Raw genomic sequence first — 25,998 nt, 5'->3', positions numbered from 1 at the left:
TAGTCTGTAAATGTTAGAAAAATCTTAATATACATAAATTAGGACTTTAACATATACATACATATTGTATATGAATATACATACACATATGTATATGAAATTCATTTTATATAATCTTGTCAAAAATTATGTATATTAGAATGTAAAATCTTTTGTTAACATAATCATACAAAAAATTGAAAAACATATCGAATGCTTATAGACTTCTCAATAAATGTAACTGGAAAAAATTGTACAAGAATTTTTCTCTATATTTCTTTTAGGTAGATATACATATATGTATAATTGATATTAACTTTTTTTTTCCAGTTTTTTCCTTTTATACAAAAAATATTGGCGGAATCCATTTTTCTGAAATTTGATTTTTCCTTGAAAAACAATAAGATTTTATAGTGTGTGTTAAATGGATGTACAACAGCAGCTGATTTTCCTTAAATCTCATATTTTCCCTATCCGATGTACCGACCAAGAACGAAACAACTTTTTCGCCGACTTATTCTTAAGCTCCTTTCCGTGAGCAATTTGTACTTCCAATGAAGCGCCATTATTCAGCGCTAACCATGTGTGAATCTCATCGCTAGCTGCGGACACTCCTACAAGTTTGAACACGATATAATTACATCATAATTAAAACTAAATACATAAAAAAAAAATATAATAATAGAGAATAAAATTATAGAGAAAAAATCTTAATTTACATATACAGAGTGTCCCTAAATTGGCGACAAATATTTTAATTACAAGTTCCTTGTAACATTTTAAGACGAAAATTCTAATACGAAAATGTCGAGGTTACAGTAGTTTTTAAATGGGAAAAGATCGAATGACAGGGCTAAAATTTCGCGCGCTCAGGGATAGCAAATGGTAAAGGTGCTTCCATGAACCGAATGCCTTTGACAATAGTAAAAAATTGTTATAAAAATATTCAAGTTTTTCATTAAGAATTTATTTCTGTTTATCCGTAATGAATCATAAGAACAGTTTAAAATATTTTTGTCCAATAGTTTAATATACCGATATTGATATATATCAACTCTCTACAATGAAATTAGTCAAGACAGCTAAATATGATAGTTGACACATATCAGTCATATTGGCCATCCCTGACGGCGCGAAATTCTGGTCCTGCCATTTGTGATTTTTAAACTTCTCCCATTTGAAAACTACTGCAGCCTCGGCATTTTCGTATTAAAATATTACAATGAATTTGTGATTAAAATATTTATCGTCAGTTTAGAGACACCCAAAATGAATTATCTGTTATACAGTATATATGCCATTAAATTATATTTTAATGTATAATTAATAAGTATATCTTACGTTAAAAAAGATTAAAATATGATACCTAGCAATTCGTGTAAAGTTATACGCCGACTAGCCAGCAATTCTTTGCTAGCACTCCTGATCTCAAATATCAGCAAAGCTTGCCTCGGTACGCCGTCGCCGTCTATATGGAAATCTATGCTAAACTGAGGATTCGGCATAGCCGGCAGTAGCCGCGATTTCGCGATGGTCTTCCCGCCATTAGGTGACACGATCTTATCCGGACTGGCGCACCTGAAGATTTTTAGTTTGATCATCTGCGCGATATTTCATCATCAATATGAAATACACTTACATTTGAAGTTTCACTCGACAGTATAATTGGGCAATGTGCGCTACATGGAGACCCTGCGCTTGAAGAACTTTCCCTTCCACCCCGGAATACTTCTCTCTAGTGCCATTGACAATTTTTAAATCTGCAAATTATTTGATTTTTTTAATATTTCATATTTTAAAATTTAGAATTGAAGAAAGTTTATTTTATTTTATTTTTTAGCATTTATATTTTATATTTCATACATTAATTTTAAGTTTTCAAAATGTCATTATATATCTTTTTCCATAAAAAGACTTTTATTACTAATATATTTTTATTTTATCTCATCAGCTTTTACTTTTTCAAATCAACAAGGGACAAAAAATCTATGGTAAAAATATCTGCATTAAAATTACTTAAAAATATCACAAAATGATGTGATTTTTAATATTATTTACTGACCATTAGGTCTTAATCTCAAGCGTGGACTGGGCTGCCTTATTCTGCCCAGCATATCTGGTTGCGATACTGCGTGCGCCAGACCGGATTCTGAGAGGAGTTCCGTGGCGTCGGCCTCTCCGCCACCTCGGGGTTCCAAACTCAACGTGATGCCCTTGCTATCGTTCTTATCTTCTATAGTTACTTCTGAACGGAATCTACGAAGTTTTAAACCTCTCTTCACCTATAATTATATGAAATATCTTGAACTGAGATTTCTACCATGATTATTCGATCGCGTTTACCTTCTGTTTCATTATGCGAAAGCTGTTGTACTGTGGTAACTTTTTGCCAAAGTTCTGTTCAGGGCTGGGAGTCAAACTGTGATGAGAGGAACGTCTCTCTGCGATCTCTTTGGAGGTGTCAGCCTCATCGACGGAAATAGTGGTAGACTCCGCGATAATTTTCGGAGTCCAGAAACTCGACGTTCCGTTTATTTCGTTGGACTCCTTACTGGTGATACTAATCTTATCTACAAAAGAGATATCGAAATTTTATAAGTAAACTATATATTTAATGAAACATTATTATATGATATTGATCGAAAAGTGATGTGGATATTACCGGATTGATTAGATGTAGTCGGCTTTAAAAGAGTGACAGTGCGTGGTGGAGGCGGTGGCGGTATGACTGGGTCCAAGTGCAGACGTATTTTAGACTTCTCCATAGAAGGCCTTCGTACAATACTCGTTAAGGAGTCAGGCTCGGTATTTAAACGAGAAGAATTGTCGCTGACATTGCTGGTTGCATACGTACTTTGTGTCTAGATTGCATAAATCACGATTTTAATGAGAGTAAAATAAACTAAAAATATAATATCATTGTATAATAAGACGTTACTTTCGCATATAACCGCATTACCTCGCATTCTTCCGATAAGACTTTAATTTTCAGCTCTATAGATCCCGTTTTGGTTCCCCTGAGCGGAAACCAATGAGATTGATCGCTGTTTGACAGCTTTCTGATATCATCGAGAGTCAATGATACTTTCCCAAGATAGTCCTTCATGCCGAAAGTATCATGATCCCATAATACCTAATACCGATTAAAAAGGTAATCTCTTTATTCTTCCAATGACAATCTTAGCGCACGAAAAGATAAATGTATAAAATTACGATATCTAAAGCTTCCCCGGTCTTTGGCAAACCCATGATGGAACTCTCGTCCCAGCAAGGATTCAGCGTCTTCTTTTTTATGCTACTCTTGTACTTTGTCTCGTTGTTTAGTTTCAATTCGCAAAAAGGATCGCTGAAACCGTTTAGGTCCTTGGCAACGAGATCCTTCGCACGCAATAGCGTCACTTCCATCAAACCACTTCCGGTGGATAATAAACTCGATATATCGGAGGAAGCGGGATCAATGTCCTTATGTGTTAATAGTAACTTCTAAAAATGTTTTAAAAAATTTAAGTGAATATTTTTGAACATTTTTTTCTGGAAAAATGCAAGATTTCTAGTAAATTTACAGCCTGTTGCATCCATGGCAGACTGTTTCGTTTTATTTTCGGTTCGTCGTCCAGCATGGTCGGAACTAAGCTGCTTCTGCGACTGCTAACCACTTGTTGTATGTTTTTGACAGGATAAAAAAGAACGGAGACCGTCATGGAAGAAGCCACGTTGGAGCCACTGAGCGTAAGTTCTTTTCTGACGATCCATGTTGTATCCTTTAATAGAATGTTATTTTTTAGTGATATCGAAATACATAATAACGCGTTATAAATAATAAGCGCTATAAATTGTAGAGTTCAATGCAAGAATAAAATATTTTATAATTTGATATCATATTTAAATTTGTTCCCACAATATAGTGTTATTTTAGCTTATCGCGATGAATCATTTAGTTTGTTAAAAAAAAACTACATAGATTACCTGAGCTAGAGATAGCATTGCTAATCCAAGCATGTCCGTATCCATCGATTTCGCTATATTCCATGAATAAATGACAAAACTCAGCGATACTTGAGTATAATCCTGAACCAAAATTTGTGCTCTGCAGTCCCAAACCGGAGATGTGGTTGAACGAATATAATGCGTCGTTTTGATCTAAAAACCCATAGAACTTTTATTAATGATTCATACATAAATATAACTTCAAACATTGTAAAAAAATATATATTTGATAGATAAATTGAATAAATTACTTTTTTTCGATTGTTGAATAACATGCAATAAGGATTACACTGTGCAACATCACCATTGAGGTTGTCAGCAGAATGAATGTAAACCACCAATACTCCTGAAAATTATAATGCATTAAAAATAAAATCTCTAATTCGTCATTATTATTAAAAAAAAAAATATTATTAAAAAATACATCTAAAACTTTTTACGAGGTTTTACGAAAAAGTGAAAAATAAAATATAAGTTGTGTTTGAAAACTCTGCTCATCTCGGTAAAATAATCAAGCGTATACATTGTAGATTTAAGCGCATGTACATTGTACATTAAATCAAAAAATATTGCATAATCATGCTCAAACTCGTATTTCGTCACTCGATATCTCAATAAGATTTACCTGCTTTGTGCGCTTTGTGGCTAAAGTCTCGCGATACTGAAAATATTTTATACGATATTTCATACTGATTATCGCGGAAAAGAATATCGAATATTTTATAAAGACGTGTTTATTGCAATTTGAGTGCGATATATGGAGTAAATAGTAGTTCTCCATTATGTTTTTATATTTTATTAATTAAATTTATTTATTTATGTGTATATATACCTGCAAGATGCATATTATCGGCTATTAGTTCTGGTTGCGGTAACTCAGGATCCAAATGTGGAAGAGCAGTGTATTCTAATCGCGCATTAATGTTCGGAATATTAACGCTATTACGGGATGGTTTCTTCTGTTGTAACACGGTCTCAACACTGCGTCAAATCATGATAAATGCATTAGTAAATATTTTATGAGCTCTCGATAAGAAACTTATTAATATAGCTTCTAATAATAATTAAATGCGGTCAATGCCACTTACATCTGCGAGTTCTCCCAATCGTAGACTCCTAACGCTAATTCAAATTGCGCTAAAGTGATGGTACTAACGAGCCGCTTTGTTTTCAATTTGATAGTGATCCTCTCATTGTCCAATGATCCGACTAAGAAAGATACATTTTCAGTCCACATGCAGCTCAAATTCGAGGTGATTCGCCTTTGATCACCTACTGTTACCACGAGCCATCTCACCTCATCGGCAACGTTTGCTGGAGAAAAATTCATTAAGAAACTTTCTAGCGATTTTATAATAATTTATAATAATACGCGTCGATCTATAATAATATAATAATTGCGTCTTTAACAATTATATATATATATATATATATATATATATATATATATATATAAAATACATAAGATTTAATTATATTGATCATGTTAGATGAAAATTTAACGTTCATGCGTGTTTAAATTTTCAGTCTAATATATTTTATTCTCATTTTTCACTCTAATTTTACATGTACACATGTAAAATAAAAAAATAAAAATTTCCATTGATTGATTTTTTTAGCGCGCTAAAAATAATACAATTAACGCATATTAGTTAATGGAATGGAATGGAAGACAATTTTTTTCAAAGAACATTTACCAGGATAACCATTCTGGCACAGAACAACGGTGAGCACTCCTTGCGGCACAGAATTGTTCACCGAATCCAATCCAGGACCCGGTCGGTCGCGCGCTCTCAGGTTTATCTCCAGATGACCCGGGTCGACCAGCCAACTGGCCAGGGCATCAGTGACTACCGCGTGTATCCAGGTCTTGATCAACGGCATCTCCATCATTTGCACCGCTCGCAGGATTCTTACGCTGAACCAGACATCCGGTTTTTCTAGGAAACTCACGCTAAGCCCGGTCGTGTGTGGAAATGGCGCCGACGCATTTAATGTTAAATCGATTACGATCGTGCCCGATAGCGACAGCTTCTCCACCGCCAAATCGATGTCCATCCCCACGCTACCATAAAGCATTTTTAAAAACGCATTTTTGAAATTTTTTCCAAATAAAGAGAATTAATTTAGGATTCATGCAATAATGAATCTTAATTATAACAATTTAAAGCCAGAATAAAAAAGGGAAAAATTTGGATCATCCTATACCTAAAATCAATATTGATTAAATAATTGCAACAAGATTGTGAATAAAAACAGAAGATGACATAAAATTTTCGTGATGATAAAAATGATGATAAAAAAACAGAAATATTTACAAATATCTTTTAAATATTTTTTAAGGATTTTTAATATATAGCAAATGCTTTATTTCTCACCCTTTACCAAACAACCGCGTAGTGATGAGCATGCGGAACTGCTCGCAGTCCAGTCGAACATCAGCTTCGATGGATAATTTAGTCTGGCCGGCATAGTGTCCATTGGGAAGGTCATCGTCGTTGCAGCAATCGAGTGTTCTCACGCGAGTGATGCACGGTGTTTGTTCGCCGAGAGTGAGTTCACGTAATTCTAATGGACCTGAATAATGAGATCTTTTATGAAAAGTAAGCGATAAAATAATCTGAAATCCTTCGAGTGTTCAATTTTTTTAGCAGATTTCTTTTTATAACTTTTTATTACTTCTTTTTTGTTGTAAATCACCTGTTTTTGAATAATATTTTTACCTAGAATGCTTGGTTTAGCTTCATTAAGGAGAGGTTCCAATCGTTCTTTCGCTAAGGAAAAAATACTAGCAGCGCTGAATCTCCACCTGTAAAAAAAATATTCGATATATAAAGAAAGGAATCGTGAGAGAGAGAGAGAGAGAGAGAGAGAGAGAGAGAGAGAGAGAGAGAGATTGAGAAAGAGAGACAGTCATTTACTATTATAATATGTGCATTCTCTTATCTCTGAATTTAATTAAAAAATACACTAGATTTTATTTTAATTTATTAAACTGCATTTATCGCAGAGAACATTTCTAATCCTGCTAATTTCTTTTCATTCTTCTATTCATATTGGATGCTCGCGAATAGATAATTCAAAGAGCGATGTGATAAGATATGATTCATTAAATATTCAGTTTAATTAATCAAATGGCCAGATTTAATACAATGAACTACACTCTTTTAAGCATTCTTTCAAGCATGAAAAATGTGTAGTGATGTATCGGTGTTATAAGAAACGAGTTATTTTCAGAGTTCATCTCTAATGACATCCCATTTTCAAAATCGACAATGAATCGATTCGTATAATACTTGACGCTTGTGTGTGAATAGATTAAAAAACGAGACTATAGATAGGTAGATTTACACGTGCCCACGTTCTTGTCATTTTTTTAAGATATACCGATAATATCCTGTTATTTTCAATTTTGACGTTTTCACGTTCTCCGTTGTAAATTTCTTCATTATAAGTATTGATTAAAATATTTTATATATTCTCTCTTTTCTTCTCTTTCTTTTAAATGTTATTATTATAATAAATATTTATATTTTATGATATTTTTTATTCAAGAAATCATTACTTATATTATTTTCAATTTTATATTCTTATTTTTCTTGAAGCAAAAAATGTAAACGAAACTTTTATATTATTTCAAGCATGTTTGTTTTAAAATATTTCCATACATGTACGGAGAATTTGATTCTCTATTCATAAGTTATTATACAGGTTTTCTAGATTCTACAGAATTTTCTATGAAATGTTTGATTCTTAATAAAAAAATTCTTACGTTCATCGTACATTTCTTACATGATCAAATAAATACCGGTGTGGCTATCGCCGCGTCTATTTCATAAAAGATTATGCGCATATAACATGTCGCGCTGAATTCTTCACTTTTACTCGCATGTAGATGCTGTCGCTACTCGGTGAGAAGCCGCGTAGCCGGCTAAGAAATGCTCGAACAGGTCTATCAACTATCCAAATAAATAGCACTTTTTCTATACCTATTCCCGGTATATCTGCTATATTAGCCATTTTCAGCCATTGACAATCGAAGAAAGGATAGGGAGTGAATACCAAGTGTTCCCCTTTCTCGCAATTAGCCTCTTTGGTCATCGATAACTGTTGAAAATAATACTTGCCACTTATTGAGGAGTAAACTGAGCCATTCAGCGGTCTCATCTTTGTACAAAGCCCTTCTCCTACGTAATCTCGCCAATTCGTGTTGCAATTCCGTCTGAAGAAGCCGAGACACTCTTGCCTTAACGATCGTCGCTGCCAATGCCAGGACCAGAATCAGCCACGCCAATGACAGTCCCACCGCTCCTATTATCCAGGTGATTGCAAGTGCCACTCCGAGATACAGAGCGGTACGGATTGCTTCTGCATCTCTCTGCAAGGAAATATTTCACCCGTTGCATTCATGAGCACTTGCATTTGCATGTATCAAATAAATATGAAGACGCTGGCATGAAAAACATTTAATCAATTTAATACATTCATTTCATTACGGAATTTATTATAGAATCATTTACTTTTATTACCGAATATTTAATTAATTTAGAATTATTTTAATTTAATTGTCGATTTAATTCGAGAATATTATTTTTCTAACATATAATTGTGATATTCTCTTCAGTTAAAATTTTGATATTCTATATTCATATCCTATTTAATATCTTTGAACTCGAATTTGTGGTTAATAGTAATTAGTATATTTTTTTTTTCTTCTTTTGCATCGTACAAAAATTTATCTAAGACGCAATTGCAAAAATGTTAGAAGCTAATTATTTAAAGAGGAAAGAACATATGTTTTAATAACAAATATATGTATATGTGAATAAATCGATGAATGTGGATGAATTTTATTATTATCTGCTTTAATTTTATTACGATTATAATTATCTACACGTATATGAAAATAGAAATATACAATATGTTATTCTTATCTTTTTCCGTTTCCTTTTAGTATTTACTACTCATGAACTAAGTATCACGTAGATGTAGTGCACTCGGTGCATTTTTGTCGTATTCAAGTATTGTAAGGTAAAGAGATAATATTAGCGAAAATAATTCCGCAATGATAGCCGGCCCATTTACTCGCAGCATATCATTAATAGTAATTATCTTAAGATGCTAAAACCGTACATATGTGTATAGCAATTTCAGAACATTCTCAGAAAATATTTTTGTCCCCGGATTTGCGAAGTGAAAGCACACAGTCACGCGACACGTCGTATCTTCGTCTCGCTAGGATGTAGGACATGATTCCTGCGTGCTTACACGCGACGTCGCGTGCAACATCAAAGAGATTTCTCTGACGTCACTGAAGAGCGTCATTAACCTCGTGGTTGAATAATAAATCGTAAGCATAAGAAATGGAAGAGGTTTTTACGATTCTTTTTTATAGATCCCTCGATGAAAATAAAAAGAGAAAATGTGATTCGATACCGAATAAAAACATTCGGATAGCATAAATGAAAATAAATATTTTCTAAGAAAGAAAATATTCTCAAATTAAAAAAGAATTTATTGTAAATTGCCCTAATTATTCCTTTAAATACGCTCTAATAATTTTTCAATTAACAATATATAATATTGTAGCCATATTATAATATTATAATTAATGAATATAATGATCAAGACATTTCGTGGCATAACTTTTAGCTTAGAATGTATGAAACAATTTTGGAAATATGATTTATAAAGATTTTATTTTCACAGTATTTATTTTATATCTTTAAAGTAAGTTGAGCGGGTTCCACTTTTAAAATTAACTAGAGCGATATTAATGCAATGAGATATCTTTACACACATCTCGATCTCGCTTGAATGTAAGATCGCTGTGCGCACAACATGCACCCTTACGCAATAGTAATTCAACCTGTTCCGTCAAGAACGTAACATTTCATTAATTGGAAAGTTGTCCAATGTTAAGAGAGACGTATACCGCTTCTCGTAAAATATTCCGAAAGAGCCTCAATGAGGGGAACCGTGTGTTTTTCGTCGAAAGCTATATTTTTCCCATTTATGAAATTATAAATAAAATAAATCTCATAAAATGAAATATCATCATCGACGAGATCATTTTACTCTTACATTATAATTTATGATGTTTAATCAGAGAAGCGCCGGTTTTAATTAAAGAAAGATTCTGCGAGAAATCGTCTGTAAAAAGCGACTCAAAATCATCGATTCTTTTTAAATAAATTGCCTGATCTATAAAGAAAAGAGCACTTTTTAGGATTTATTTTTTCTACTAATTAAATTATAATAAAGATAAATACTGCAATGTGGTAAGTTTGTACATTCAGTAAGATTGCATCCAAACTTGTGTCTGATCTTTTATGCATGTAAAAAGAATATTTTCAAATGCGTTCGGCTTCTTTAAAATACAGCACGTGTTTGAAATTTATCTTGAAGAATTCTGTTTTTAAGTAGAGTGTTAATTACTCTTGGTAGGATAATTAGAAAAAAGTATGAGATAAAGATCGTAGGCGAAATCTCACAAGTTCCATGCCGGAAAGCATTACTTCAATGACTTCTCACATTATAATTTTAGAATTTTGCATTCAATTTCCATAAAAAACTTCGAGGTATTTTATTATTTATCTTTTGTCTAATTTCGGGAAACCAATTTTTTCTAACATAGTAGTCTTAGAACATATCAAAATAAGACGTCTTGATTATAATATTTGATTATTAATTATAATATTTAATAATTATAATACGATAATATAATATTATATATTAAACATCTAAAAATTTTTTAAACATATCTAAAGAATTAATTTATTATTATAATATTTAATTAGGTCAACTTACGATAATTATTTTTTTAACATAAGTATCATTTGAATGAACGATGAGACTCGAAGTAATTTCGTGACTCGAAATCTCATCGTTCACTTAATTCTTTAAGGGAATTTAACTTTCCCAGAATTTTATTTTGAAATTTATTAGTAAAATTTTCTAAAAAAATAGAGCTTAAATTTATCAAAAATACGAACGTTATATTAAAATTAAGATTAATAGAATTTCAGAATACTTTACATATTCCGCATGTCATATTCATTATCTGGCATGTAAACAATTCTTATGCAGTTTCAGCACGATCCATGAAAGAAGTTCTTCTCAAAATTTAATTTAATCGAAACATCAACGAGCAATGAGATGTAATTACATATAAAATTTACAGATACATTTAAAGTTATTCCAAGTACAATTCTTATAAATTTCTCTAGTTCATTGTAGTCTTTTTTTGTCATTAGAAATACATTGTTTCATTTTCTGTGACTAATTCTACTTTTGTGAAATTTCCTCGCGCCACACTTTCTTTATCATTATCACATAAACAACAGACTATTAAAATAAAAATCCGAATGAGGCGAAAATCGACAAGTAATATAATCCTGGGATTATAACAGAATCAGCTGAATAAATATCGCGTCACATTTTCCTGAATGAACCACTTGCAGCTTAAATAGGTCGACTTCAAAACCACAAAAGCGAACGTAAAAAATCATTGGGTTCTATGACAATAGCCATAACGACAGCAGCGAACGTTCAACGATGTATACGTTGTATGCATCGCGTTGCCAGGACGATTTCTCTCTCTCTCTCTCTCTCTCTCTCTCGGCTTCTCTCTTCTTCACGAAGCATTGTGCCCGATTGCTTTTACGGAATTGACGATTCAGCTGGCGTAGATTCCTTTGAAAAATATCCGCCGTCCATGGGGACACTGGCCATTGAAATTACATACCTGTGCTCGAGGGGCATTCCACGCGAGAAATAGTACGTATCTGAATTAGTCTCATATATACATATATATGCGTATGCGAACCTCTTGTGTCATTCTACGGTTGTACCTTTGTAGCGTCTGTTTTGATTTCTTTTCCTTACAAGTCTTACTACATTTTAATTAATAATTTTAATTAAAATTCCATCTCAAACACGTGAAAAAAACATCAATTAATAACACTGTAGGACACAAAATTCTCTCCGAAGTGCGATAGTACATTTTCCGAAGATTTTTTCGCGCTGAACATAATGCTGTTGTCTGAATTTACTTAACACATCATGATTTAAAGTAAATTGGATTGAAAAGGGTGAAAAATGGTGTTTTTAGCCATTTTTAATATTTTTTTGCGGCAAAAAACCCTGGTTTCTAAATACACTTAATGGCATCTTAATAGCAGCAAATAAAAAAATAATTGTAATATGAATTTACTTGCAAAAAATAGGTCAAATATAAACTTTGAATAGACATGCTATTACATTTATTTGTCAATTCAATTTGGCGGCATTATAATAGGACAGGTATGAACTTTGAATACACATTACATTATTACGTTATTACACATAATTGACAATTCAAAATGACGGAATTATAATTATATTTGACTTATTTCTTGCAAGTAAATTCATATTACAATTACATATTTTATTTGCTGCTATATATAAATACGTATTTATCTTTCTTGTAAATTATACAGAATGTCTAAAATTCAAACAGCCATAACTTGATGAAAAAAAGTTGTACGATCATGAACCAAAATTCGTTTGAAAGCTCTTGAATTATACTTTGAGATGCCATTAAGTTTATCTAGAAATCAATTTTTTTTTCGCAAAAAAATGTTAATAATGGCCAAAAACGCTATTTTTTGCACTTTTAATTTCAATTTACTCAAAATGCTGACATTAGGTAAATTCAGACAACGCCATCGTGTTCAGCGCGAAAAAATCTTTGAGAAACGTATCTATATATACTATATATATATATATATATACTATCGCACTTCGAAGAGAAAGAAAAAGTGATTTTTTTAGTGATTTTTTCCTATAGTGTAATATAAATTAATTATTTTTGTAATAATTTCGAGTATAATGTCCCCACGATTTTGTATAACCCACGTGAATTTAATTCAGTCTTTTAATAATGTCTAATCTAGCCTAATTTTCAATGTTTCGATGAATTTTCAAGACAAATAAATCAAAAACTTAAAAAAGATTTTTTGCTTATAATGTTATTTACATATTAACAAGTTTACAAGAGATTTTAACCAAGGTACGCATAAACGAGAAGAACGCAAAGAACACATTTATCGTGGCCTATTTCTCGATGAGGCGAAGAAATTACTCGGCACAAGAGAACGGTGTACGCGCCGTCTTGCTATCAAGAATTTATTATTCGGCTTGGTCGAGCAAAAAAACCCACCTCTCGCTGATGTGTGATAAGCAGCCAAGTCGTACCTGTGCTTTTTGCGCGACAGCTAGGGCGAATTCTTCGTCGGGCGCGGGATCATCGGATGTCATGTTGGTATCTCCCGCCGCACCGCTGCCGCAAACGGTATTGTTAAGGGGTCTAACCGGACCCCCCGTTGAAGACGGCCAATTACCAACAGGATTCCCGCCTCCGGTGAATTCGCGCTTTCCTGGGAACAGAAAATATATCCGCTACGTTAGAGAGATGTGCACATATAACATATAACGTGTATAGCGTGTTTAGTAAAGATGATGTAAACGCAATTTGGAATGCAGTTGAGATAAATATAAAGTGAGAATTAAACGACTGCATTTAGCGTTAAGAATGTGAAAAAAAGGTAGATCTTAACCTGCAGTGATGTGTCTGAATTTCTACTAATAACTGCTAATTATGCAAAAATTTATTGCTTAATTAATTGGAGGATAATCCTCGCATTTTCACATTTTACTACCAAGTTACAGCAAAGAGTACAATTTTACGTGCTTCATTATCTTTAATTTATTGCCCTTTCTCGTTATCTATTCTCTTCATCGTGCCGCTCTTCGAGACCTTGCTAAAGTACCTGCTCTGAGAGTTAATTGAATTTATTTAATTCAAGTGAAACGTAATCTATAGTCTATAATAAATTTACAATTCTACGGATTGTATGCACGGTGCATATCAATCAGTGCATCGGTAAAGGAACTAGGACTAGTGTGACACGCATAAGAGTTATCGCTACGGAGAAATGCATCCACGCGCGATATACCCCGAAGAAATCCCCCAGCCATTTATCAAAGCCAAACCTTGGTCTCCTAATAACCTAACGACCATTTTTCCTCGACCCTTTGAATTACGTTCCTATTATCTTTTTCTGTACATGTATTTTATAAAGAATATTTTTTTTATTTTTAGTAAAACTACGAGAGAATATCCTGAAACGAGAGAAAAGTTTTGATAAATTTCAAGTTTTGATTAATTTTAATTCTTATAGTTAGTTATTTATATTATTCGTTAATTTAATATTTATCGTTATTGAAAAAAGAGCTTTATCATTGGACTTGGATCTCTCTAAATCTTCCTAGAAAAAGAGATTTTTGACAATTTTATCTTACAAACAATTCATTAAATTTTAGCTACTGAATAAATTACTTATATAATATTAATGTCTATTATTATTATATATTTAATTTATATTATTTGTATTATATTTAATATTAGTGTCTATTATCTTTTCGATATTGTATGAATATAATATGTAGCGACTGCTTCCACGACAAATCAAACTGGAAGACAAGAACGATAATTCAGGACACGGCCTTGACATTACGGAGGCACATACAGGGTGGAATTAACGTTGCAACCTTTTACGTGGTTGATGTCGCGTACAATTCTGTGCCAAGAATAATTACTTTCGTAGATTGAATTTGGCGAATCACGCTCTTTGTATTTCGAATATATACGTGATAGTCGAGCGATCATATTCGTTAGCGTGTCGTAAAGAATGCGCGATAACAAAACAGTAGAATAAACACCTATTATATAGACTAGAATAAAAGTCGATAAAATAAACATGAGTCTCCACGTGCGTATGTATGTACATCGATAAAATTTATATTTAGAAACTTATGCAAAAATTTATTACACGCGCATTCCTTATGTGTTAATCGGCAAACGTTAACCATTTTCTATATAAACTGTGTCGCAAATTGAGTAGAATTCTAAATCAGATGTTTGATGGTTGAATACGAGAATCTCTATAAAGGCTCGACGATAAACAATTTCGATGCTCTCGATGATCGCCGTACCGTATAAAACTGGTCACGGAGCTGATCCACATCGCGTGAGCATAGCGGCTACATAGCAGCCGACGCTATATATACGTATTTCCGAGGGTATCGATCAAATAAGTTATTAGATCATGCGCCTGCTCTACCTTAATATTCTATTCGTTGCGTTCCACATAGTTTCTGCATGCGTATAAAGAGAAACTCAACTCAATTTGCTCAAACGTTAACGGTCAACATAATGAATTGGCATTATCATATATGATATTTATACATACAACATATGACGCGAACTGTTCGTGAACATCAAAAGTCAAATTATGAGAGAGAATTAGAATAAAATGATTCCAAATATCCGCCATATTTCGCCAATTTTCATATTATATGACGAAGTTTAAATATAACGTATATAAAGTATGCAATTTAGAACTTGATCGCTCTTTCTTTATTTATTTGAAGAAGCGTGATATGTGAAACTACACACTGCATGAATCTGCCGTTTTACGCGTTTAGTGAATTATCAATACGTTTATTCATCTGATATAAAATTGGATATCGTAGTATTTGTTCAGTAAATCTTTTTTCTTTTCTGCAACAGAAAATTAGAAAAGATCTGTCCATCTAACATGACAGTTGTTCGTTTCAAGTTTTTGAAGTTCTAATATCTTTTTTTGTGTATATTCAACACATAAAACTTTTGCCGCTTGCTTTCCTCTCTTCCTCTGCTGAACTACTTGATTAATGTCACGTGGCTCCATGAGAAGGCGAGCGCATTCATTTCGGCGTACCTTTTTTTAAGGAAGCTCTTCGCTTCGTCTGGCGACCCATGAAACTGGAAAGTAGCTGCATATTTTTTCCCGATACTTTCCTCTTCAGACACACCGGACACGCGGCGATTCCGATAAAGCTATCAATCGTGTTCACCGAAACCGTGTTCCGGAAACAGCGCGCCGCTAAACGCTATCCCTATCGCTATTCGGAGCCTATCTTTTTCTTATCACCGCGCTGAAATATCGCAAATTATTACAAATATATAAATATCCATAAGCTTCCTCCAAATGCCGACGAGTATCTCAAGTTTCATCAATTTACAAATGCAAAATCCATACAGTGAGAAAAGATTTTCGTATCCAGCGTAGCTCGAAAACTCTGTACGCAATGTTTCACACTCTCAAAACGAAGAGAATTTTTTTTATCATTTAATGAAATATATATGTATATGTATACATATTGTATAAATACACACACATATATATATCTACATTTATTTACAGAAAATATTAATAAAAATATGTTTAATATTAACGGAATTAAGTTTTTTTTTTTTTATAATTGCATTTTTCATCAACATTAATACTTGGAAAATTTCGAAAATAAACGATATTATCTTCTGGAACATAAATTTATTTCGAGCTGCGCACGCAAAATTCATTCAAAATGTGTTGTCGACAAAAAATTTGTTCAATGTTTACATTATGTACTAACTGTGCAAATTTTGTTTCCATTCAAAGATAGACAAAAATGTTGAACTCGGTCTCCACGAGACCGGCTTCATGTCGTTTTGATTTGTCTTCAAATTAATATCCGACTAATGTTAAACGGCGATAGTAAAGCCCGAAAGTGATTGAATTACACCTTGATTGCGAACAAATAATAAGTAAATTGAGTGAGCAATGCTCATACATTATAAAACTTTACAATTCTTTTGCTGCAACTAATACTCTCCACTAATTAAATAATTCTAACTATTAAATATATTCTCGAAGGACACACTACTTGTCGAAGGATTCTTAATCTAAATCTCGCGAGGATACATCCTACGAAAATTCACGATGATCACGAGTGCTCGGCGTGCGCGAAAACACTGAGGAAATTTTGATCCATCCCCCCGCAAATTGCCGTCGAACCGTATCAGCTTCCCTCTCAAAGGGATTGCGAAAGTTTCGCGCCTGCGCCACCCTCTTGATTGCCGTTAGCAAGCAACCTGAAATCGCGTTACAATTCCCGTGCAATTAACCTGGCGAACACCGCGTTGTAAACGTCATAGTAGGATAATCGTTTCAATACGATCTATTAGATTAAAATATTAGTGCGTATTCACAGATTGAATCCTTTTTATTGCATTTATGAAATTGCTAACCATTTGCTAATTATTATTATCTGTATATAAATGTAGTACTTGCATTGAAAATAGTAAAAATAAAATTATTAAATATAGTGTAATTATTTTCAAATGTTTCAAAGATTTCGTCACATCCTCTTATGTCATCATGACATAAGAACATAATAATAGTAATAAAAATAAATTTTAAAAAAAGTTAAAAAGAGATTATAAAAGTCGTGACATAATAATATATCTTACGTATAAGATAATAAAAAATTCAAGGATTAATCGCTCAATTGATCTGTGAAGGTCGGTCGACGAAATACGCTCCTCAATTAATCGAAAATTGAAATACCTTTGAGTGGAGTGACGTTGTATCTCTCATACTTTAAGATTAAGAGCAAGAGCAAGTAATTTGAGTAATGGATTAACGATTACGGCGGCATTAAAGATCGCATACAACCGTTAACGTAACATATATAAGACCGCCACTTTACAACTATAAGCAAATATATATATATATATATATATATTACTTTTAATCCGCCGTTAAGAAAGACGCGAGGATAAAATGACTGATTTACTTTTTTTATAGAAGCGCTTAAATTACCTCTATTATTTAAATAAATTGATTTCTCATCTATCAAATGTTAATAAATTTTTCTCAAAATCACAAAGAAACAACTTGTATTTTAATACGATTGCTGAATTATTTTTAATAATATCTAAAAAAATTGATTCGTAATTAACGATTTATTCTCTGAAGTTCGAAGAACGAAAGCATAGCACTAGATCAGCGACCGCTAAAAAGATACGATGACTCGGAATGGAGCTAGCATTGACCGGACGAAATCACGTACGTGAAAACGCGCGCGCATTAGTTCAATGCTTCCGTCGCTAAAAAGTTATTGTTCTGTTGAATCGACAACTCATCGTTTGCAAATGTTGTTGATGATTATTTATATTCTCCTGCGCGCGTCAAATAATTTCGCAGCTATGCAGCGCGATACAGCGCCGAAGACGATGCACCGTTGCTTAACGGCACTGTGAGTGCCGCCGACACAAAAACTTCAATTCCTGAGTGCATTTCATCAACGGATTCTTGATCAATCTTTTTTTCTTCCTTTTACGCAACACAAAAATAGGAACAGAAATTGATTTACGAAAGTTTGAAAACAAAGACGTATGAATATATAAATATATGCGTTTTTTAAGTCGTAGCTTTTTTATTTTAGCAGAGAAAAAAATGCAAAAAGAAAGATATTTTCGTTTATACGTTTAAATGATTTTTGCATTCTCTCGAAAAGCACTCCATGCACAAAGCTTGCAGTGTTCTTTTGGTCAGGTTTCTTGCTTTTACTTGAACGAGACAAAAGATAATGGACGCATGGAAAACAGAACGGTGGACTGTTGCCTATCGTCATTGTCGTTGTCGTTCATCGTCTCGCTTTTTTCTTTCCTCGATTTTTTATTTGCTCCTCGAGGACAACATCTGTCTTACGCACCGTACCTCAGTGTGTACGGCCACTTTACATTGCCATAAGCCGATGACGCCGACGAGTCGGATTTTATGGTGCAAGGTGCATCGCCAGAGAGAGAGAGAGAGAGAGAGAGAGAGAGAGAGAGAGAGAGAGAGAGAGAGAGAGAAAGAGAAATATAAAGAGAGAAGAAGAATTTCAGAGAATTACTCAGGGAAAAACGAACTAGACAGAGACGACCGGGAAATACCGGGTGTTCGAGGATGCCGCGTCTTATTATCCGACAATCAAGAAATGATTCTTGAATTCACAGAAGTTAAAGGCGATGTATATAATAAACACATATATTCGTGAAATCTGAATATTGATTCGAGAAATTAAATTATACCTGAATCTAGTGATCTTGCGAATACGTAGATTCAAAGATACACAACTTTTAGCCACATTTAAAAAAAAATAAATATCTTAATAAGAAAATTATTTAAATAACAAAACTTAAAATTTTAGAAATTTAAATATTGAAAATTCGAAGATGTATAAAAAATCATTTCTTGAAGTTAAAAATTTGAAAATATAAGATTAGAGAATAACGGAGAAAACAACATTACTTTTCTTCCTTGCAACACATTTGACATTCCTTATAATGATAATGTAAATGTAAGATATATAAACAGTCTCGTATAAGATATCGTAATTAATTCTCGATTTCCTAATGGCTTCTCCTAATTAACGCGTATAAGCAAATCTTAAATCAACTGCATGTAGACGAAAAGATCCATTCGAAGGCGGTACATTCCGGAGATTTTAGAAAAAACCATCGCACGGGAACCTGTTCTCGTTTTGCCGAAAGAAACGGAGAGAAGGTTTCGGCGGTTTCCCGCCTCGGTTTATACGTATTTACATATTTACATAGACATATGCGCGTCTAGTCCGAGCTCGATATTCTCGTGTCACACTCGAAGCAGAGAACTATCCGATTCTAAAAATATAATCACGTAACACACGGCTTTTGTAATTATTATTATCTCTTAAATAAAAATATTTATACAAAGAAAATGAAACAATATTGTGATTAAAGAAAAAGTAATTTAAAACGTTAGTTTATATTTGCACTAATTAAAATTACTTACAGGTAATAACTTGCAGATACGGATAACATTTCATATTACAGCCATTAAATTACTACGCATTTAAAGAAATAAAATAGAAAATTATCTTTATGTTTCTTGTGCGAAATCAAATGCAAATAAATATGATGAGAGTAGATTCAAAGTGATTCACATAACAGGAACTTTAGAAGAATCATCAGTTGGTCGAAATTAATTAAAGACATCGTTTGAAGATTATCGCAAGTTTAACACATTTCAGATTCGCATGACTTCGGAAATCTCTACTATACAAAAGAATTCAAGATCAATGTTAAACAGCGGAAAGTATCAGAGCGGGAAGCGAAGCGCGATTCACGTGGCGTGACGCCATGACCGCGACCTGCAGAAAAAGGAGGAAGCTATCACACGAGGAAAAGAGAAAATCTATGATTCCTACTGACTTGTCGTAACAAAGTCGATTCGAGATTGTATCGCTCCAAAAATTAAACAGCGTAACAATCAAAGATAATTTAGATTTTTCTTGTGTATATCATAGGACATTGTGTGTTTAATAATGATAGATCTTATGATAATTAATAAAATCTAAAAGTTTTATTTTTATGTAATAAAGAAAATATATTGTATCTTAGATTCTAACATTAAATTTTTCATTTTTATAACATAGTAATATTTCTATCTCTAACATGTAATTATATTAGAATTAATAACCGGAATTCTAATATTTTACGTCATTGATAAAATTTTGAATTAACATGTATTTCTCTAACTTAAAAGTTAAGATAATTGTAATAATAGCAAAATGTATATACAAATTAATTAATGTACAATACAACGAAAACATTAGCTTAATCATTGGGTAAGCACATTTTTTATACTCCTAAAAAATAAATTTTTTTTGTCAATTCTAATTCATATTTGTAAGTACAGTATTCATACTGCTCTCTGCTTATGCTATATATATGTATGTATATGTATATATAGTATAAGCAGAGACGTACATGAATACTATACTTACAAATATAAATTAAAATTGGTGAAAAAAATATATATATATATATTGTATATCATAATGTACAAAGTTTCACATTTCTGAATATATCAAGTAGAATTTTATTTTTATATCTTTCATCATGTTCATTTTTCACCATTCAACTACTATTATATTAATTATTTATTAAATTGTTAATTACACATTTAATTTATTAGTGAATCTCTTTAAAGCTTGTAAAAACGTGCTCATCCAACGATTAAGATAATGTTTTCGTTGAATTGAACATCAATTATTTTCTACACTACTATCTTTCTCTAATTATCTTAATTTTTAATTTAGAGAAATAAATGTCAATTGAAAATTTATCAACGATGCAAAATATAAGAATTTCAGTTAATTTATTAATTATATTATAATTATATGTTTAATAAAAATATTATCTAATTTCTTATCAATATTATCTAATTTATAATCTAAATCAGAATGACACAAAAAAAATATATTTTTAGGATGAAAAAAAATTCCCTCATCCAATGTTGGATGAACATATTTCTGAGTCAATTCAAATTTATATTTGTAAATATTGTATTCACACATAACACATATTATTCTGTTTATATGTGTGTCGCAACGTACAAAGTTTCACATTTCTGAAATACGTATATATCTCCAGAACCTTGCTTTATATCTTTCACCACATTTGGTTCTATTAAATTATCAATTATTTTTTAATCTATCTATTATAATTACTCTGCATTTAATCATTTATTGATTAATTATTTATTAAATTGTTAATCATTTAATTTATTATTCTTTTATATCCGTCAAACTTTTATTTATCTTTTGTACAACAGAATAAATAGGATACGATAGATGTCATTCACAACGAGATGAAGTAAACAAGGTTTCACTATGTGGCGGGAAGATTCTCGTGTCAGGTTTCCGGCGCGATAATTTTTTCACGATCGTATCCCAAACGGAAGAGGCTCTCTTCGACCTCCCTATCATATAGCACCGAGTATATGGCGCATACCTGGTCGCAGTGGCGTCGCTTCGCGGCGGCGGTGTTACTCCCGGGATCGCGTGACGCATCGTCCGGGGCTCCGGGTCGCCTGCCGCCGCCGCCGCCAGCGGACGAACTCTTGTCGCTCGTGGAGCAAGCGCGACCGCGACGTGCCCTTGTTCCGCACTCCCGCGACCCGCGTGTGCGCGTGAGAGAGGGTAGAGAGAAGAGACGTCTTTGGCGAAGCGACGGCCGTTCCCGGCCACGAATGCGGCAACACTGACCTGCCACCATCGAGAATCGAGAGGAGAGAGAGGACCGCGACCGGATAACAGAACCTCTCTCCTCCAAGTTCCTTCTGCTGTGTGTGCGTTGCTCCCTACTCTACTCTTTTCTCTTTTCTCTTTGCGCTGTGTTTTCACTTCTTTCCTCGTTTCATCGGAAGAATAAGAGCGATGTAAGGGCGATCTCTTTGATTCACGTGTCCGTTCAGGGAACGAAAACTCATGAAAAGAAAATCAGAAGATCAGTGCAGAAAAATTTTCATTTTTTATTTTTAGAATGTTATCTGCGAGAAAAGGGGTTAATCATACATTAAATTTTATCTCTTAAAAATGGATTCTTGAGTTTTTTTTTACCTTCCACTCTCACGTATGCATGAGAAGACTCGAAAAGTGGATTTTCTGTAATCTCGTGGATGGATATCCGTATATTAGATTAGAGAGATAGCGCCTTGAGCGCAATTTCGCTGAGGGAGACACGATATCCCGACAAAAGGAGGGCATTTCTCTCTCTCTCTCTCTCTCTCTCTCTCTCTCTCTCTATCTCTCTTTAAATTTGAATCTACTATTCTTACATTTCGAATTTCTTTTTTCTCGTACATGAAGAAGAGTAGAAAGACTCCTTCGACTATCGAGAAGGTTACGAAAATCGACAGCATCGGGGGCGGAAGTAGGCTATGGCTCTTCTTATTTTTAATTGTAACGTTTAAGTTTTTTTTTTCACTTTATGCTCATAAGTAGCAAAAAAGAAGTTTTATTTCGAGTCGTGTCTGCCCGGTTACGGAAAGACGAAAGAGGATCGACAGGAGCACATACTATTTCTTATTTTTAATTATAATCTTTGAAAGTATCTTCTTTATTTCGGATATCCATAAATAGTAACTAAAGAGAGAACTTCAGATCGCGCACGATTATCAATTAAGGGAAAACGAAGCATCAACAGAGAGCATCAACGCATGCTTTTTTCTCTGATGAAATTGTGATCAAACTCTTTAAAATTTCTCTTCATTTCAAGCTCATAAATAAAATAAAATTAAATGAATAAAAAAAAAAACAGCATCGATGGATGCATCATCTCCTTCTGTAATTATATTCTTTAATCTTCTTCATTATTTTGATGAAATTACGGTGTAATGTGATGTTTATATATCAATCGATTTCCAATTCGCTCCTAATGCTGCATTGAAAGACATAAAGATATATACTTGTATTAATGAGGGAATGTGATCAAAGAGACAGCAGATGAGAAAGTATCTGATAAGACTTTGTTGTCAGTGAAACCTGAGAAGAGAGGAATGCCTGCGTGCGGATCATTGACTCCTGGTAAAGCTCTAATCCCCTTTTCCTCCTTTTTCGCGACGACATGTTATGATATGCACACAGGAACGGATCTATATAGGAGCTAATGAGACTTATTGTCAATTTTAGCTTACAATTACATCTGATATAAAATTGGCGCATTGCATTAGATACTATTATATCATTATAATGAACGCCAATGCATGAGTGTTTCAGTTGTTTTAATATTATAAAACAAATATGCAGTATTACGTGCTAAATTATATTTTTGAGAGAAAAAGTGTAAATGTGTGTGTATTTACATATGTAATTTAATCTTTAATAGGTTTCAGATATAGAAGACTTATATATATATATATATAAGAGTAGTGTGCCACATTATAAGACTTGACAATGAGTTTTCGCGCCATTAGTTTGCACGTTAGTGTTCCATGCAACCGGAGAAACGATCGATCAATAATGCTGCGAGTCCTAAGTTGTGAAGATAGAGTGAGCGTAACAGCGTCATGTCTTTTGCTAAACACACATATATTATATATATATATATATATATATATATATATATATATATACATATTTTAATATATTATATATTATATATATATATATTATTTATTGCGTAACAACCGATAGAAATTCGTGTAAGAAAAATCGCTGGCAATTTCTATGAAAATATCATTTGTCTTTGGCATACATTTCAATAACTCTCTGCATTTTACGATACATCAGAAGCCGGCGAAAAATGCAACGCCGGCAACCTACATATTACATATAATCAATTAATACAAAGTCGCACAAATATTTTTGTCACAATATCTTATATTATATATTTGTAATACTTATACACATTATTTCTTTACTATATATACATCGATTATTTCGCAAAGTTATTTCTTTAAGTATCAAATGCGCGTTCGAGAGAATCACGATTTCTGTTGCGTTTCAAATCTTCAATAATACTTTCTAATATTGTCAAATTAACTTACACATTTTTCTCAATTGTATTATTTCATACTTTTATATCTATGTTTGAGTTCCTTTTTCACATTTATTTACATAACGTTGAAAACAGTTTTCTGTTTTCTATCTCACTACTATACCATTCATAATCGCATCTCTTTCAAAGAATGAAATTGCAGCATCAAATGATATTAAATTATATTGAGGAGCGTTCTTTCTGCAAAATTTTTAGTATCCTTTATTTTCTCCGGAAATTCAACCATATAATTGTCGATAAATTTGTCATTTTACATCATTTCATGCAAGTACAATGCGATCAAATTTTATCTTGACACGCCAAGAAACGATCGCATCTTTCCTCAATTTTCTTTTTTTGATTTCTCACACAGTTAATAGATCAAAATTAGAGTTTCCTTGATTGAATCAAGCCTATGAGCCTTACCTGGTTCTACAGCAAAAGGGACTCACATCGCGCGTCCTGCGTAACGGCTGGTCGACGCTCTATATCGGAGATGCCGTTTTATCGTGGCGATTCTCTTCTGGTAATCTTTCCTTCTAGTAATTGTACGGCACTTAGTGCTACCATGCACCGGGAACAACGTATTGTTACGTCCGTCAGCTGCTGCTCTGCTCCGAACCGACACGCTCACTGGGGGGGGGAGACGCAAGAGGGACGCAAAGCCGGCTCTAGCGTGGAGCATGGAGGATACGCTGTCGATGACAGAGAGACAAAATCAGGGAAAACAAGAGGTGAAAAAAAGAGAAAAAGAAAATGTATAACTAGGGACGCTCATACAAAGACGCTGAATCGCTGAAATGGATTATTTTGAACGAGACACGCGAGTAAGATAATTGTTATGTAGAAAACGTGAAATCTATCTATTTATCGCGTTATGAGAAAAAAATTAAAGAACAAAATTATAAAAGAAACAATAGATGAAAGAGACCGAGAGAATGAACAGAGAAAAGAAAATAAATGAGAGAGGATATTATATGAAGCTGGGATTATTATTTTTGTAAATTTAATCACTTTGCTAAGCAGGTAAAATAATTAATCATTAAAGAAAACTAATTTTTTACTAAACGTAAATAGCTTATATAAGAGACAAAATAGGAAAGTGATAAAAAGAAAATAAATGGAAAGAGAAAAAAAGCGGATGAAATACAGACAGAAGAAAGGAAGAGAGAAGAAAGAAGGAGCAATAAGAAAAATATTCGTCTAACACAATCATCGCTCATTAAATAAAATTATTTTGCATAATGATTGACGTAATTAATTATTATATTATTTTTTCTTTATTTAATGTTTAAGAAAAGGGTCGAGAGAAAAGAAGAAAGATTGTAATAAAAGAAAAACAGATAAAAAGGAAAAAAAGAAGAAAGAGAAAATGATAGAGAATGAAAAATGAAAGAATTTTATTAATCAACAAAATACAGCGCGATCAATTGTTAAATAGGTCTACTGACATAAGTTTATTAGTGTCAGATGATAAGAACGTTTCAGAACTTTCATCGATGGAAAGTATGTGTTTATGCATACGCATTATGCGTGCGTGTACCTTGTCTCAGGATCTCTCGCACGCTCGTTTTCCTATCGCGAGCTGGACGCTTTTTATATCGGTCGCTTAATTAATAAGATTCAACTTGCACGATACAAATGTTGCGAAAATCAGATACTGCATTATATATTATACATGTGTGTATTGTAAATGTCTTCACTTCTAGCAGATTCTAGCTAATCAATAATAGATTTTTATCAATTCTAAAGTAGACAAATTTATCTCAAGTCTA

General features: G+C 32.9%; 1 protein-coding gene across 4 annotated transcripts; it reads right to left on the bottom strand.

The window, feature by feature from the left end:
* Positions 1-230: 230 nt before the first annotated feature.
* LOC126854823 (uncharacterized) lies at positions 231-24,833 on the bottom strand. 4 transcript variants are annotated; one of them, XM_050601913.1, is made up of 20 exons: positions 16,468-16,613; positions 15,771-15,987; positions 13,204-13,385; positions 8,094-8,344; positions 6,690-6,775; positions 6,345-6,543; positions 5,664-6,031; positions 5,055-5,280; positions 4,799-4,947; positions 4,218-4,312; positions 3,946-4,119; positions 3,543-3,740; positions 3,193-3,462; positions 2,918-3,112; positions 2,642-2,840; positions 2,323-2,549; positions 2,042-2,261; positions 1,619-1,739; positions 1,346-1,557; positions 231-593 (listed from the first exon to the last, which is right to left on the bottom strand). In XM_050601913.1, exons 2-20 carry the CDS (start codon positions 15,829-15,831, stop codon positions 439-441), a joined length of 3,588 nt encoding a protein of 1,195 aa, XP_050457870.1. In that variant the 5' UTR covers positions 15,832-15,987; positions 16,468-16,613; the 3' UTR covers positions 231-438. The 4 variants fall into 4 exon arrangements, with proteins under 4 accessions (XP_050457870.1, XP_050457878.1, XP_050457892.1 ...); XM_050601921.1 differs by having other exon boundaries at positions 2,939-3,112; positions 16,468-16,612; XM_050601935.1 differs by lacking the exons at positions 15,771-15,987; positions 16,468-16,613 and adding an exon at positions 24,650-24,833.
* Positions 24,834-25,998: the final 1,165 nt, after the last annotated feature.

This window comes from Cataglyphis hispanica, chromosome 1, assembly GCF_021464435.1.
Source record: "Cataglyphis hispanica isolate Lineage 1 chromosome 1, ULB_Chis1_1.0, whole genome shotgun sequence".
NCBI classification, from domain to species: Eukaryota; Metazoa; Arthropoda; class Insecta; order Hymenoptera; family Formicidae; genus Cataglyphis; species Cataglyphis hispanica.
The sequence above is the reverse complement of the archived record's forward strand: the minus strand, read 5'-3'. Positions and strand labels throughout refer to the sequence as shown.